At 45.8% G+C, this 17,736-nt stretch overlaps 1 protein-coding gene across 2 annotated transcripts in view; it reads right to left on the reverse strand.

Annotated features, from left to right (window-relative positions):
• Positions 1 to 1,408: 1,408 nt before the first annotated feature.
• Positions 1,409 to 17,736, reverse strand: part of UBXN4 (UBX domain protein 4) — a 61,618-nt gene continuing 45,290 nt past the window's right edge. Inside the window, exons 10-13 of one of the 2 annotated variants that reach the window (XM_068245920.1) lie at positions 12,284 to 12,386; positions 8,835 to 8,966; positions 6,191 to 6,402; positions 1,409 to 3,945 (exon numbers count right to left, since the gene is read on the reverse strand). In XM_068245920.1, the coding sequence (XP_068102021.1) occupies positions 3,810 to 3,945; positions 6,191 to 6,402; positions 8,835 to 8,966; positions 12,284 to 12,386 (583 nt within the window). In that variant the 3' untranslated portion in view covers positions 1,409 to 3,809. Of the gene's footprint in view, positions 3,949 to 6,190; positions 6,403 to 8,834; positions 8,967 to 12,283; positions 12,387 to 17,736 lie in introns of both variants that reach the window. The other variant, XM_068245919.1, reaches the window with a different exon arrangement.

A 17,736-nucleotide genomic window follows, 5' to 3' on the forward strand; every position in this document is an offset into this window, starting at 1 on the left:
TATGGAAAGATGGATATCATTTTAAAGCTATCTTTCTCCTCTTTCTGACGACCCCTAAATCGTCGCCCTACGCCTTTTAGTTTTCTCTATCGAAATCGCAGCCATTTCAATCGCGAAAACTAAAAGGCGTAGGGCGGCGGTTTATATATCATTGGAAAGAGGAGAGAGCTTTAAAATGATATGCATCTTTCCATAGTTTTTGCACTGCTCGGAGTCCCTTTAATCATGAACAACTTATTTGGAGTGATTATTTTGCGTGTAAATGTGCTGAAAGGTTATTTTTAATCAATTAGGTGATAAGCAATTTATGAGAAGTTTTGTGAATACAGTCCAGTGTGTAGGTAAGCTCTCACGCTACATAGAAGTGGTAACATTGACTAAGGCCAGAAACCCACTAGGATCGCCGCTTTTCTGATCGCTTTGTGATTTGAAAACTATTACTAATGTCATGCTATGGGTGTGATCCCACTTGAGCGATGTGATTTTATAAAAATCCCCCATAGCATTGCATTAGCAAGAGATTTTTCAAATCACTAGCGACTAGAAATCGCTCCTAGTGGGTTTCTGGCCTAATGATTGGCCAATCAAAATTGGGATCTGTGTACCAGGTTTAATGCTGGGTACACACGATACGATTTTCTGTGTGATAGCTGCATCCGATTGATAAAATCCCTCATGTCCAATATTACTCCCGATCGATTCTGCGCTCGATTTCTCATAGAAGTGATTTGAAAAAGATAAAAAAATGAGCGAAGAGAATAAAGTGCAGAATGGAGCGGAAATAAAACAATTGGGTCAGAAAATCGCACAGAAAATCGTACTGTGTGTGCCCAGCATTAGTGTGCAGTGCAGCATTATTACCCAGCAGAGGGAACCACAGCAGACATATTGGAACAGATCTATGTAAAAGCGCAGATATTGTAAACCTATAATCTGTGTAAAACTGCAGATATGGTAAACATATTCATTGCAGCACCAAGTGCTATATGTAAACCAACCCTAAAGATGTATCAAGGCTAGAGGAGTGTCTGTACAGCATTGTTCCCTGAACTGACAATTCTTTATGTGTGTACTTGGCTTTAAAGGCAGAGGATCGGTACGACAGCCTGGCCATGTGCATTGTTTAAAAGGAAATAAATAGGTCATTCTCCATAGGTCTCTCACCTCAGGTTTCCACGCTCAATAGCTTCACCCAGGAAGTGGAAGTTGAGGCTAGAAAATTACTGAACGATGAACGCAGCTGTTGGTAAAATGAGTCAACTTCTAGTGGCTTTGATTTGATCATCTCGATTTCTGCCTCCTTTGTGGTTAATTACCATACAAGGAAAATGCAGCCCCCACACACTGCTGTGTCTGGAGAACCCCCGTCACATATGAGATACTGTCCAATAAGTGCAGGACGCAGAGCTTTGTTGAAAAATCTTTATTGGCAAGGTTTGAAAACTGACGATGTAAAACTATGAGAAACGGCTGAGGTCTTGAGGAAGTGATAACGAAACCGGTCGATATAAATAAGTTATATAGATAGGTTTAGGGTCATCTCCATGACTTCTGGTGGAAATAGCCAACACTGAGAGCCGGCGGTGAATGTAAAGGATGGGGAGAAATGCTGCCGATCTCACCGCTTCTCCCATATACAAAAGAAAAACCTGTATATATCTATCATATAAGCATATAATATAGTGAGTGGCATCTGTAAAAACCAAACTTCAATTAAAAAAAGAGTTAAAGGATCTTAAATCATGCATATTGCTATGTATTAAATGTAGAGATGGTCGCTGAGATGCAAATAATTCTGGCTTGCCTACAAATTGTATGAAGCTCTGAAGTGGAGCAATCAAATGCACTTCCTGCCAGTTTTGATTGGTCCAAATCTAAAGCTAAGTACCCACTGCAAGACTGAATCGCTGGAAACTGTCAAATTAAGTTTCTACGACCTTTACAATAAAGATCTTTACAGATGGGACGTGGACAATAGCAATAGACTGCAGACGATTGAATCATTAAACGAAAGAGGATGCAGGAGAAGTGCCATAGACTTTAGCGGAAAGATCATGTAAATATCTGTACACATGAACGAGTTGAACCATTTTGACCCGTCATGATGGTCTATCCCAGTGATGGCCAACCTTGGCACTCCAGCTGTGACAAAACAACAAATCCCATCATGCCTCTGCCTCCCCGAGTTATGCTTAGAGCTGTCAGAGTATTGCAATGCCTCATGGTACTTGTAGTTCCACCACAGCTGGAGTGCCAAGGTTAGCCATCACTGGTCTATCCAAATGCACGAGGCATCATCATACATCGGCCATCTGTAATGGTCATTTACCGCTTTACTTTAAAAGCTAGCAACTCCAGATCTGTTTGACTGATCATTCATCTATCAACGGATGAAATATTGCCGTGGGTATGGACCTTGAAGTGAACCCAAGGTGAAAATAAACTGATGAGATAAACAATTGTATTTATCCTCCTACTCCTAAAAATGATTTATTTTTTTTAGATATCCCCATGCAGTGTTCTCCACAGAATTTTTTTCCAGCCGGGTGGCATGAAAAAGTAGCCGGGTGGGGCACGATGGGGGAATAAAGGGGCGGCACTTCTCTGTGCAATTCTGCTTACAGCTTAGGAAGAGGATGCGGATGTGAGCCGATGACAGCCGGGTGCTCACCAAAATTAGCCGGATGCAGCACCTGCCTAAAAGAGCCTGGGGAGAACACTGCCATGGTTTTATTTTATATTTAAACATTTGCAAAGTTGATTGAATGTTTTGTTGTCTCTGCTCAGTGGCAGCCTATTAAGTTTCTCTAAATGAAAACACGTTCACTATTGATTTTTTTCTAACACCCTCTGCTCTCGGAGGTTGTATTGCGCCAGGAAAAGGCCCCACGAATTCCACTAGCCGTGAATTCACATTGCATCAAAACTGAAAAAAGCATGTCAAAGTCATACTTTCCATAGAACGCAAATTTTTAATTTGCGATGCGATCCTTGGAAATTATGGATGGCATGGTACAAATTTCCACAGCACGCGTCCGATTCCCTTTAGCAGCCAGTGACAGCCGTATCCGGAAGCCCCCCGCGGCTGGATGTAATCTCATCCGGCTAGTGGAAATGGGCCTTTATGACTGTAATTTGCTAATATGTTTACTATATTCCCGACAAGACAGAAGTTGGCACTTGCACACCTGAAAATGAACTCTTTCAGGCAGCAAAATAATACAAGTAAAACAGCCTGGTTATTAATGTTTTGCACTGTTTATCCCCTAGCTTCTCAACGTGTGGTACACGTACCTCAGGGGGTACTTCTGATGGTTCCAGGGGGTACTCAGGCCTGATATATTTTACCAAAAATAACAAAGGTAGAGTATTAGAAATTGATATTATTTAAACACCAAATTAGTGTTTTAGCTAATTAAAAGCAATAGTAAATGTTTGGAAATTGTTTAGAACCAATTATGTACTACAGTACTATACTTGGAGTACAGTTAAATATATATTTGTCACTGGGTACTTGTGGTGATGTTTACTATTCTAGGGGGTACTTGGTGAGTACAGGGTTTTAAAATGGGCACATACTAATACAATGTTGAGAAACACTGGTTTATCCCATGATGTCTCATCAGCTTGGGTACACTTTAGGCTTCATACAATCTGCATTACATTTGTATTCAAGTCAGAATCATCAGCATCTCAATGTCCCTCCAATTAGATGGCCGTATGACAGTGATTAAAGTAAAGGACCCGCCCAAACGTAGCAAAGTGGCTCAAATCAAAGTCTAAATAAACTTCTGCTAGATCTCTTTATATTACATTTGTTGGGTGGAATTTCCATTCCACGTGTTGTTCTCGTCTTCATCGTCCTGAGTCCGTAATCTGTAGATCTTGCCTTCTTTTTTGAATTCATCTGCTCGTTTTTCAAGTACTCTTCTCCGAACAGGTTCCCTGCTGAGCAATCGAAAAACGCAAGTTTCAAATTCATCTTTCATGTACCAACAGACACCCTGCTGGGGAACTTAAAGTGAACCAGAGATAAAGCACCCTCATGTATTTTACCATATATATCAGTGGGAACATTAGATAAATCATCTACCCTGCTTTCTGTTTCATCCTTCACTGCTCAGCCTGCTTGTTTTTCAGCCCTGATAAAATCCCCGACTGAGCGTTCAGTCTGGCTTTGCTCAGGAATCATTATAGCAGAGTCTGTATTCTCTGATGTCTTTTCAAAGCCAAAGCCTGCCCCCTTCTGGCTCTCCTATAATGACTAGCTATAATAATTCCAGAGCAAAGCCAGACTGAATGTTCAGTCTGGGATTTTATCAGGGCTGATAAGAGGCAGACTTAGCAGTGAAGGATGAAGCAGAGAACAGGGTAGGTGTTTTCTCTAATGTTCCCACTGATAATAAGGTACAATACATGAGGGTGATTTGTCTCTGGCTCACTTTAACTCAGAAACAAAAGCTATTCCAACCCCCATACCTCTACCAACAACTACTTTAGGATTCCCGAAACCCCTTCCCCCAGTTATAAACAGGAGCTCTTCAAGGCATCAGTGATCACAGCACACACTAGCTTACAGCTGGGGTACTGCGGTCTTCTGTAGGAGGGATTCAGTGTCATCACCAACCACTGCTGTGAGGACTACAAGAGCAAAAAAAGATCAATGGAGCCACACCTGGTGGATTACCACTACTAGTGTGTGGGCAATTCTAAAAGAATGTTACTTATAGGACAGCCACTGATATAACTTCAGAGGTATACAGGCCTTGTATACCGCCCTCTTACTCGTTTGCGGTACTGGTTCCCTTGGTTGCCCTCTTATAGGGGTCTCCACTCATTTCTACAACTGTTCAGACAGGGCTGTTTTAAAGGGCTCCGAATAGTGGGGCCCCCAGCCTGAACAGCTCCCCCCCCCCCCCCGCGGCCATTACCCCACTGCTCCCCAGGTCCTTGCTTCTGAAGCATCAGCAGTAAATTCTGGGCACTTAACAGCGCTGTCCTCCTCCTCTATGACCCGGCATGTTTAAACATAACACGCGTAGGGTCATACAGAAGCAGGACAGCGTGGCAAAGAGTGCACAGACTGTGCAGCTGCCACCCGGTGGGAGAGGTGAGCAATTACTGCTGCTGCTTTACACACAGGCCCGGGGAACAGTGCGAGCAGTATTGAGCAGGGTCGGCAGTGCAGGGCCCCTGCAGCGGTCGGGGCCCTGGGGCAATTTCCCCCTTTGCCTCTACGGCAACACCGGCCCTGTGTACTGATGTGGGTTTGAGGGATAATGCCGACAACCCCTGTGGGCGGAGAAGAGGTGGTATTACTTTTCATCTTAAAGACACACTGGGGATTAATGGTAGAGGATTTATCTTACCTCCTATAGAATACATAATGATTCACCTAAATCCCATATTTGATAAATTGAACAACAACTTTAATTTAATTACTTGCATCCTCTATAGGAGGTAAGGCAAATCCTCTACCATTCTTTCCCATGGGCGCCTGTTTAATTAGGTAGCTACAGGGAGGAGGGGCCTGACACTTCCTGTACTCACTCCTGCCATTTGTCACTGCTGGAGGAGGGTGTGGCCATACAACCACTAATCCCTCTACCCCCTTTTGTTGTTCAGGGAAAGGCGTGGCCGAATCAGTTAAAATGGACGCATCACACGCCTAGTAGTTTGGGCACCGCCATAGGCCACCATGTAAATTTTGGATAGGGTGGCAGAGTCTAGGTAATATGGTATAGCCAAACTCAGACTACTGCATGAGGGGGAGATTTAAAAAAAACCACCTGAACTCAGAACTTTTTCTCTGCTCTAAAAGATAAGCAACAGCATAATACACTTTAAAGAAAAAGATTTCTTTGTTACAGAACTTCTGCAATAAATATGTAATGTCTACTTCCTGCTTTCATTGAAGCAGCAAAAGAAACCCAGTGTTTACATAGTAGCGGTGCCTGCCAAATTTCTGAGCCGACACAGCTGAGAGCTCAAATTACATTTGTGATTACTTGAAAATGAAGGGATTCCCTTTTCTCTCTAAACACACAGGGTGGATTTCTCTGTGCTTTCCTTGTGTCCTGTGGAAGAGTTCAGATCCCCTTTAAAGGATTGCACCGTATATTGAGCAGATTGCACCTGTAAGACAGAGATCCCACACAAGTGTTCAGGTAGGCATTCCTACCACACTTACCTCTTTGGCTCTGATGTGTTGGATGACGTTGGATTTGTGTTTTCCTGCTGTGGATGGGCTTCCCTGTCTGATTGTTGTGCTGGAGGAGGACTGCTGAACAGGAAGTTGCTGATAAACCGCCATACTGCAAGGAGAGGATATAATAGTGTCCCCAGGAGCCCCCAGACCCCACCGTCCGAAGACTGCACAACAGCCCGAGCCGGCCGACCAGCCTGGAAAGAGAACATAGTAGGGTGAATTCAATAAAGAGAGGTTGTCTCGTAAGAGGGACAGGTATAACCAACGTTTAGCTCACTGAAATAGGCTTCAGATGACTGTTCAGTCTAGTTATATCTACCGACCTGATGCATGAAGCGCTGAGAATACTGCCGTGCCTCCATTTACTGATTAGTAGCAGTATTTTTAGAACACTTCAGTATAAGCACACTAACAATTAAATCGACTTGTATAAACTGTACCAGAGACGAGAATCGCCTTCCAATGCGGAATGTACATTTTTCAGAAACGAGATAGTGAAGTACATGGAGAGCTTGGCCAGTATTACAATTCTAAAGTGCTTAACCAAACCTTCTAAAGAGCTATAAATTACAAATTATTTTCTTAACGTGTACCAGAGATGGGGATTTCTTATCGCTCCCATGCCGGCTTCCTCGATTGTCCGCAACTGGCCCCGGTAAATTGCCCAGTCCAGCCGAGCATGCTCCTGTCTTGCTCCCATTGCTGGGTGTGCTCTTTGCCTGCACAGAACTCTCCCAACGATGGGAGCAAGACAGGGGACCACACTCGGCCAGCGCATGCGCAGGTGGCCCTGGCCAGGAGGACTTTCCTGGGCCAATTGCAGACGAATGAGGAGGCATAGGAGGATGGCGTGCGAACAATAAGCCTGGAGGGGGCTGGAGGTAGCCAGAGGTATGTATAATTTTTTTTATTTAGTCTATCTCAGGTTTACTTTAAGCAGTTCCCAACCCAATGACCCTTAATGGAGCTCTGTAAAGTACGCCTGCGCTGAGAGAGAGATGGAGGCTGACAGATTCATTTCCGTTTAAACAATGCATGTTGCCTGACTGTTCTGCTGATCCCCTGCCTCTAATACTCTCAGCCACAGACCCTGAACAAGCATGCAGCATATCAGGTGTTCCTAACTAAACTGGATTAGCGGCATGCTTGTTTCAGGCATGTGATCCAGACACTACTGTAGCCAAAGAGATCAGCAGGATAGCCAGGCAACTAGTATTGTTTAAAAGGAAATAAATACGGCAGCCTCCATATCCCGCTCACGTCAGGTTCCCTTTAAAGTAAAGGTCCAAGGAGAACCACTTACCTGGGGCTTCCTCCAGCCCGTGGCAGCCGTCCTGTGCCCTGGCAGCAGTCCGGTGGCTCCCGGTCTTCTCCACTGCAGAACCCAACCTGTGCAGTACAGTCCTGATGACGCCGGCCAGACCACGTGACCTGCATGGTGGAGCGCAGAAGAGGCCGACCCGGAACCTGACCTGGCGAGGTCTATTCTGCAGCGGAGAAGACCGGGAGCCTCCAGAGCTGCGGCGAGGGCACAGTACGGATGCCACCGGCTGGAGGAAGCCCCAGGTAAGTGGATCTTTTTTTTTCCCCCTCCTTGGATGTTTCCTTTAACCACTTGATGAGCCAGCCTTTACCCCCCTTTAGGACCAGCGCTATTTTTTGTGATCTGTGCTGGGTGGGCTCTGCAGCCCCCAGCACAGATCAGGGTGCACGCAGAGCGATCAGATTGCCCCCCTTTTTCCCCCCCTATGGGGATGATGTGCAGGGGGGGTCTGATCGCTCCTCCTGGCTGGCATGTTGCGGGGGGGGGGGGGGGGGGCACCTCAAAGCCCCCTCCGCGGCGAAATTCCCCCCCTCCCTCTCACCCCTGGTGATCCGGGCTGCACAGGACGCTATCCGTCCTGTGCAGCCAGTGACAGGCTGTCCCATCACATGGCGGCGATCCCCGGCCGTTGATTGGCCGGGGATCGCCGATCTGCCTTACGGCGCTGCTTCGCAGCAGCGCCGTACAATGTAAACAAAGGAGACAAATGTCTCCTACGTTTACATTTAGTCTGCGAGCCGCAATCAGCGGCTCGCAGGCTATTAACGGAGACCCGCTCCGTGATCTAACAGGAAACGGCCGCTCGTGCGAGCGGCCTTTCCTGATTAATTAGGGAGGCACCTGGCGACGCAGATCTGCGCCGCTGGTCCTCCAGCTACCACTGTGCCGCCGCACGGTATGACTGTGCGGTCGGCAAGTGGTTAAGTAAGAATGCAGCCACAAATCATATAACAGAAATATACTCAACACCTGAACCAAAAGTCAGGCCATATATAGAGATCTCTGTCAGTCATTAAATACATATGCCTATATCCTCTAGAGCAGCGTTTCCCAGACCTGTCCTCGTGACCCCCCCCCCCCCCCAACGGTGCATGGTTTTGGAAGCAACCTCACCTATGCACAGGTGGGGTAATGAGTGTCTCAGTTACATGGAATCCACCTAGCTGAGACACTAATCATCCCACCTGTGCATAAGTGAGGTTGCTTGCAAAACATGCCCCGTTAGGGAGTCACGAGGACAGGTCTGGGAAACACTGTTCTAGAGATAGGATTTATTCTGAAGACAATCTAGGGAACACTTACCGGTAAGAGAACTATAGATGCGCTGGGGGCCAGTTCCAAGGACAGCAGGGACTTCCCATAATCCTCTTTGGTGAATTCCCTTCTGGGGAACATTGTGGCTAGGGAGAAATTACCGTAGGTGTTCCCGACTGTCTGCAAACACAAGAAGTAACACCAACATGACTACAGTATATGCTTATTGGGTATAACGAATTAAATCAATTGATAAGCTGAAGAGTAGCAGCCTTTCCTCACTAGTGAGAACTCACACATTACTGCCTTGTCTAGCTTCAGAATAATCTTCAGTGAGTGACTGAGCACACCTCCTGCACACACCTGTTTCTAGGGGCGGGCGAGGCAGGGCTTTGCCTGGGGTCCTACCTCCCAACTTTTTGCTATAAGCAGGACACTTAAGCCACACCCCTACGCACGCATACCATAAAGTTTTCATAAGGAAAATATGCTTTTTTTTATAATTCAAACTACTCTGGCCCTTTCTATCCTGGTTCATTTTCCTTCAGATTAACATTTGAAAATAATACATTAACCACTTAAAGGGAACATAAACTGAGAAGGATATAGATTTTTCCTTTTAAAATAATCCCAGTTGCCTGACTCTCCTCCTGATCCTGTGTCTCTAATACTTTTAGCCACAGCCCCTCAACAAGCATGCAGATCAGGTGCTCTGACTGGAGTAGCTGCATGCTTGTTTCAGGTGTGTGATTCATCCACTACTGCAGCCAAAGAGACCCGCAGGGCTGCCAAGCAACTGGTATTGTTTAAAAGGAAACATCCATATCCCTCTCAGTTAAGGTTCCCTTTAAGGGCCGCGGTGTTAAACCCCCTAGTGACTAGGCCATTTTTTATTAAATGGGCCACTGCAGGTTTAAGGCCTTGCTGCAGGGCCGCACATGTCAGCACACAAGTGATTCCCCCCTCCTTTTCTCCCCACCAACAGAGCTCTCTGTTGGTGGGGTCTGGTCGCTCCTCCAATGTTTTTTTGTTTTAATAAATATTTGTTACTTTATTTTTTAAATAAATAACTATATTTATTTTATATCCCTCCCTCCCCCTCCAGCCAATCAGCGTGATCGGCTGTTCCTGCCTACAGAGGAGACAGCACTGCCTTAGATTGCAGCGCTGTACTTAGTTACTAGACGGCAGTTTTGCCGTCTAACAGTCTCCGGGTTCGCCACTGGGAGACTGAAGGCGGAGCTCCATCACCAGAGCGAGGATGCGCGGATCAGCGCGCACAGTCTCCTGCAAGCCCCATAGGAAGCCATTCATGCCAATTAACGTGGAGTGGTCCTGGGGCTGCAGCCGCGTTCACGCCAATTGCTGTGGAGCGGTCAGTAAGAGGTTAATTTAAAGCATTGGAATAAAGTTTAGAGGTATTTAAGCACATTTTCAGTAGAAAAATGCATATATTTACATAGATCTGTACTTCAGTGCTGAAAGAGGAACACATGAGGAAGAAAGAGGGACAGAGGGATCTGGTCCTTAAAGAGGGACTGTCCCTCCAAAAGAGGGACAGTTGGGAGTTATGCCTGGGGTGCAGCAGCGTCCCCCACCGCTCTGTCTACCGAACAAGGGGGTCCAATGAAACAAAGAGCAAATTAGGTGTTTACTGTCATGTTCCCACTGATTTATAAGGTAAAATACAAGAGGCTGCTTCATCTCTGGTTCTCTTTAAAAAGAGGTTTCTTGGAGGTATGCATTAGTTCCACTGCTATCAGACAGATAAGCACAATGGTCAGGCACATACTGCATGAAGATACCATTTCTAAAAATTAAATCAAATGGGTTTTTATTCTCACCTTTTAATAGCATTTTATAAACGGCACACAAAATAACACATTAGTAAATCCAATTTCACAAAAATCACCCTTGCTGCCTACCTGCCAAGTTATATAAACAGAGGCTGGATTTCACTAAAGCCTCCAGGATGTTTGCATAGGTTTATTAGATTTACAGGAAATCTTTATAGAGGCCAAACACTGCCATCTGCTGGTACTACGGAGGTACAGCATGCCTCTGGACAACATTTCTCTATTTTAGTACACAAAAATAATCTACTGTACTTGTAACCCACTCATCAAAAAACACATTCAGATAAACAGCTGCCTTGCATCTACCGGTCAAGGCACAGCATATAGGCAAAATGATTATGCAGAACCGGCACACCCCTGGCTGCAAGCTTGTAATTTATGTAACAGGAAACTGTCGCTACATGTTACGGACCGGGTGCTCAGAACAATGACACCATTGCATAGCGCAGGGAATGGAGGGGAATACAGAACCGCCACCGCAGAAGTTCGCGGAATGAGAGAGCGAGCAGAGTCAATCGCTATTCATTTCTCAGACTCTCCAGCCCAACTGTGAAACAAAATACTGAGTTGTCGATAATTCCACTGTGAAAACTGTGTAAAGGTATTTGTATTACTCATCAGCAAACTCATTTTGGCAGTTGAACAATTCCACTTGAGAAAAATGTACTATAATACTGAAAGTGTTCCATTTTGAGTTTCTGTTTAAAGCCCCATTCATTTTGTCCCTTTCCACAAAACGTGGCCACACACCATACAATTATTTCAATTTATTTTTTCTGATTGATGATGGTAACATTTTAAAAATTTGACCAATGTAACACGCGTTCAATGATCTGAAGGGGTTGTAATCTCCCAACATTAAAAAAACTGCAAAAAATAGTGCCCCAAATATATATGAAACACCTTTTTTTATTCCAAAATAGGTCCCTATATGCCTCCAATTTTTTTTTTCACTTGGTCTGGGTGCCTTTGCCTAACTTTCATGAACTGTGCAGTGCCAGTGGGATTGTGTAAAGATTTTTTTTAATGTGAGCTAAAGTATCAAGCTTATCCAAGAATGCAAATAACAGAAAGCTTCCTATGGATAAGATAAGGACACTATGACTAGAAAAAGGTATCCCCCCCAAATCATTACATCTGAGGTACCAAAACTTTGCTAGCATTAGACTCAGCATTAAGGCTTTGTATCTAAAATCAAAATCGCAAGCAGTTTGCGATTTTGTGCACGATTTTTTTTAACGCCTCCCGGTGCTTGACTGCACGCTGCGACTTTTTTAAAACGCTTTTCTAAAGCTCTTTTGCAGAGCAATTTTTTAATTCACTCCCTGACGCAAGTCTGGAGGTGAACTCTTTGACCCGGAAAATAAATACTAGGTATTTATTCTTAAAATCGCGAACGCAACCGCTGCACAAAGCGATTTTGTGAGCGTTTAGCGTTTCTCCTATACCTACCGGTAAAGCAAAATCGCCCCAAAAATGGTGCAGGCACAGCGGCCAAAAACACGCTGATATGAACCTTCTCATAGAGAATCATTGCACAAGCTTTTTGTGGGCGATTTTGAAAATCGCCTGCGCTTGAAAAAAGGCCAAAAACGCACTAAATGTGAACGAGCCCAAAAAAGGATGAAATTCCAGACATACCTGTGCAGCAAACTGCCGCGCCTCTTCCAGGGGGGCTTCCGAGGGGAACTGGTTTGTGAAGGAAGATCCATCGGGAAGTCTGAACTGTATCCTGGCTACAGTCCTGAGAAGAGATCGCAGCATATTATAGACAGCCAATCAGCAACGGCATTTCTAACAATCTGGCATTTTACCCTCTCCACACTTGCCAAGTTATATCCATCAAAACGCAAATGCACTATATATATGCTGCATTTTGGAGGGCTTGTGCTTCAATAGCAGTCAATGGATGCATTTTAAAAGGGAACCAGAGAGGAACGAGGGGTGAAAAAAGGCAAAGATTTTATACATACCTGGGGCTTCTTCCAGCCCCATAAGCCTGAATCGCTCCCACGCCGCCGTCCTCAGCTTCCTGGATCCGCCGGTACCGGGCCCGTCACTTCCAGCGGACGCGGCCAATTGTCCGCATCACAGGGGCTCCTCCATACATGTACGCATGCGGCTGCGCAGTAAGCAGCCACATGCGTATCTGTATGGGGAGAGCACCCTGTGATGCGGAGAATTGGCCGCGTCCGCCGGCCGACTTGCCGACTCGCGGCAATGACGGGACCCGGTGGCGGCGGATCCAGGCAGCGGAGGACGGCGGCGTGGGAGCGATCCGTGCGTATGGGGCTGGAGGAAGCCCCAGGTATGTATAGTTCATCCTCTCTGGTTCCCTTTAAAAATGCATACAGACATACCGCCGCTCATAAGCCATCTCTGATTGTCCTAGATTTTCCATCCTGCCCAATCAATACTTTCACATCGATTTTAGGTAAAAAATCACAGTTCGTTCAGAGTGATCGAATCTGCAGCAGAGTTTAGGAGTATAAATACATTACAGTCAGTCTCTAGTATAGTGTACTAGTTCAGGGCTCCGCCTCTGACACAGGAGACCTGGGTTCAAATCTCAGCTCTTCATGCTCAGTATGCCTGCACCTATTCAGTAAGGAGGCCTTGGGCAAGACTCCATAACACTACTACTGCCTATAGAGCGCCTGTACAGTTCGGATGACGTCAGTGCGACGCGGTGAGCCGAACGCTGAAGCGCAGTAGATGCCAACCTGGCGGCGTCGGCATCTCCACCAAAGAGGATGGCTGCCAGGGGCTGAAGGAAGCCCCAGGTAAGTAATTTTTTATTTCTCTCGGACATTCCCTTTAACTGTGGCCCTGAACTATGACTTTGCATTGTGTAATATAGGGTAATTCCAAATGGTAATTTCCGAGACATCATTAGCAATGTCATGCAGGTCCAGCCCAGAAGCTTTTAAAGGGCATCTGAGGCGAAAATTTTAAAAAACAAAACAAAAAAAAAACAAAAAAAAAACCACAGATATTTAGCTAAGGAAAGGCTTGGGGTACTATAGAGCCTTCCCGCTCCTCTCCCCTAGTCCAGCCGTTCCTGCACTGGCTCCTCTGTTACAAGTCTGACTGATCGGAGACTGCTCTCTTCTGCGTCAGGTATGGCTACGCTATACTGAGCACGCGCAAGTGCCCTATATCGCGCAGTACAGAGCCGCCAGTCTTCAGGAGCACTCAGGCTCCCTTAGACTTCCGAGGAGCCTGTGAAGAAACGAAATGAGGGAGAAGAACAGGAAGGCTCTGTAGGGCCCAGAGCCTTCCCTCTCCTTAGGCAAGTATTTTTTTTTTTTAAAGGCTTCAGATTCTCTTTAAAGGGAACCTGAAACAAGAGATATATGGCGGCTGCCATATTTATTTCCTGTTAAACAATACTGGTTACCTGGCAGCCCTGATGTTGTCTTTCTGAATCACATGCCTGAAAGAAGCAGGTGGCTAAATCCAGTCAGAAACCCCTGATCTGCTGCATGCTTGTTTAGGGTCTATGGCTAAAAGTGTTAGAGGCAGAGTGATCCAGGACAGCAGGACAGCCAGACAATTAAAAATACATAAATATTGGATCAGGTGAATTGAATGTAGGGATTGGCAGGTGTATAATAGTATAATAGACTGCCTGTGCAAATTATCAGTAACTGGGTGCCCAATGCGGTAGTAATAGCCAATCAGAACTATTAGCGGAGGTTATGATCACAAACACGGCAGTTTGGGAGCCAGGGTGCACTGGGTGTGTGTTTAGTGTGAGAATGGATGCTGGGTAAGCGCACAGTAAAATATCAGTAATTTTAAGTACAACTGAAGTAAGAGATATATGGAGGCTGCCATATTTATTTCCTGTTGAACAATACCAGTTGGCTGGCTGCCCTGCTAGTCTAATAACACCAGAAAAAAGCATGCAGCTAATCTTGTCAGATCTGACAATGTCAGAAACACCTGACCTGCATGCTTGTTTAGGGGCTATCGCTGAGGGCTCGTTTCCACTATCGCGAATCCGCATGCATCCAACGCATGCGGATTCGCACATGGTATGCAAGTGAATGGGCCTGTTTCCACTGTTGCGTTGGTGATGTGCGTTTTTTTGAGCGGTGAAAAAACGCACAAAAGAGCCAACGAATTCGCCTGAGAGTGAAATGCATGCGAATCGCATGCAATGTATTTAATAGGGAAATCGCATGCGTTTTCCCCATGCGTTTTTTGCCGCGAATTCGCATGCGAATTCGCATAGGTACCGATGTAAATTCACACAGGCAGTGACATGGTTAAAATCGCATATACCCTCACCTATGCGAATTCGCGGCAAAATACGCATGGGGAATAGCATCCGCATGCGATTTCATCAGCGGTGGAATCCAGGCGATTCTGCACCGCAACAGTGGAAACGAGCCCTAAAAGTATTAGAGGCAGAGGATCAGCAGGATAGCCAGGTCACTGGTATTGCTTAAAATGAAATAAATATGGCAGCCGCCATACGACTCTCACAGTTGTCCTTTAACCACTTTCCCCACCACTACAGTATATCTACGTCAGCTGTGGCACCCTCCAAGCCACAGCCACGTAGATATACTGACCTGGCTGCAGCCCTGCTGTGCAGGAACAGGTGCGCTTTAGAGCGCACCCACCGGCACTGTCAGCTGCCTTACTAATTGGCAAAAGGGAACATGTTCCCTTGTAGCCAATTAGTGACACCCCCGCAGATGAACGATCATCGCTGTAGCAAACAGCGTGATCATTCATCTTTCCCCTCCGTGGCCAGATCGTAAAAAAAAAATGCCCCTGCAAGATGAATATCTCACCTTACCTGGTTCCTGCGATCATCCTGCAGCTCCAGCCTCCATTCTCCGCGGTGCACTCAGCCCTGTGACGCTGAATATCCGGGTCCCTGCTTGATGACGTCATCAAGCCGGGACCCGGATGTTTGGCATCGGAGGGCTGAGTGCACTGCGGAGAATGGAGGCTGGAGCTGCAGGATGATTGCAGGAACCAGGTAAGGTGAGATATTCATCTTGCAGGGGCATTTTTTTTTATGATCGGGGGGGGGGGGGGGGGGGCATAGTGATAAGGGGGGTGGGGCACATCAGGCTGCCCATAACAGAGGGTGGGAGTTCAAAATCTGAAGGGGGGGTTGAAATTATTATTGGGGCCCATCAGGGTAACGGGGTGGGGGATTTCATAATGGGGGCACATCTGATGGTCCTGAGGGATATAACAATGCTGGGGGCACATATGGCAATAGTGGGGCGGGGGCGCTAATCCTGGGGGCACATCTGGCTATAATAGGGAACACATCTGGCTATAATGAGGGGTGCTTTATTGGGGTACGCAGCTGTATATATATATGTGGGGGGTAGCAAATGCGGGGACATATCTGGCTATAATGGAGGCTGATATTGGGGGGCACATCTGGCTGTACTGGGGGGGGGGGGTCTGATACTGGGCACACATCTGGCTATCTATCCTTGGGGGGACTTAATACTGATGACATGTCTTTTACCTACTGTAGCACTTTTTATTTTTTACTAGAATTGAAGAAAACCTGAGAAATAATGCAATTTTAACGTTTCCCCTCTTTTTTCCCACTAAAATGCGCAGAAAAAAAAATTCTCGGGACAAAAATATCCCCCAGTGAAAGTCTAGTTTATCCTGAAAAAAACTATATGTAGATCATTTACATGTTGTGAGTAAGGATAAAGTTATTGCTGATTGAATAGGGACATAGCTAAAACGTCAAAACTGCTCTGGTCAATAAGGGGAAAACAAGGTCTGGATGCGAAGTGGTTAAATTAGCAATATTTTTACTAGTGGCACCACGTAGTGTCGAAATCTCACGGTGGCGCCTCTGTAACAGGTATGCAATAAATATGGCGGCTTTAAACGTGTGCAGTGCACCGGTCTATCCTGTCCTCCAATTCAGTGGTTTCCTGCATCACTGCTGGATCTCTGCTGCAGTGTGTTCATACAATTAGCATTCAAATCAATGAACCGGTCAGAGCCTGACTGAGGGCTGGAACCCACTAGAGCACTTTTTGAGCGTTTAGGGAGCGATTCAAACCGCTAGGGATTTCCCTAAACGCTCAGCTAATGTTAATGGATGGGCCAAATTCCACTGGAGCGATAACCAAAATCGCAAATGCAGGACATGCAGCATTTTTGAGCATTAGTGTTTCTGCAATGTAAAGTATTTAAACACTGTCGTAACCGCTCATGAATCCCTATGCAGAGCGATTTTGCTAACGTTTTTAAATTACTGCACATTGTAAAAAGAATTAACATTAATTGAAAGGGCCAATCAGAATTAGAAACACTAATCGCTACGCAATCGCTGGCAAAACGCTGACACTTTTTCAAATCGCTACCAAAATTGCCAGAAAACGCTCATGAAATCACTTACAACACGCTCATTAAAACGCTAGCGATTTCGATAGCGATTTGTAGCGGGTTCCAGGCTAGAGTCTGCAGCTACAGTCCCTTTCTTGCTAAATGCCCTGATCAACAAAAGAAAACGGTATAAACAGAGGACAAGGAGATGCTAATCATTTCTGCTTCCTTGCAGCTTGAAATTGTGCTACTCAAATGCACGTCCTGAGGTTCCAAATCTAACTTGCATACACTTAGGCCTCGTTCACATCTGCTGCGCTGAAAAATGCGTGAAAGCGCGTGGTAAAAAACGCATGCGCTTTAGTGCGCATTTCTGTGCGTTGCGCTGCGCTTCTTTAAAGCACGTTTTGCTTGTTGTACCAGCAGCAGTTGTCAATAAAACTTTGTTTTTGTATGTAAATGTGTTTTTTTTCTCCAATTAGGGGTAAAAACCGCATGCGCTTGTACGCGCTTCTATGCGCTAAAAACGCACCCATTCACTTACATTGATGTGCGCTTTCCAGCTCAACGCACAGAAATGCATGCAACCCTACGTTTCTGTAACGCTGCTCAGCGCAGCGCATAGATGTGAACCAGCTACATTTAGTTACATGGGAAAATAAATACCTTGCTGATCGCACAGGGCAGTGCGCTGTGGAAAGCGCACAGAAACGGCCCTGATGTGAACGAGGCCTTAGCATGCGAGCTAGTCTTCTCTCATTGCC

This window comes from Hyperolius riggenbachi, chromosome 7 (assembly GCF_040937935.1).
Source record: "Hyperolius riggenbachi isolate aHypRig1 chromosome 7, aHypRig1.pri, whole genome shotgun sequence".
NCBI classification, from domain to species: Eukaryota; Metazoa; Chordata; class Amphibia; order Anura; family Hyperoliidae; genus Hyperolius; species Hyperolius riggenbachi.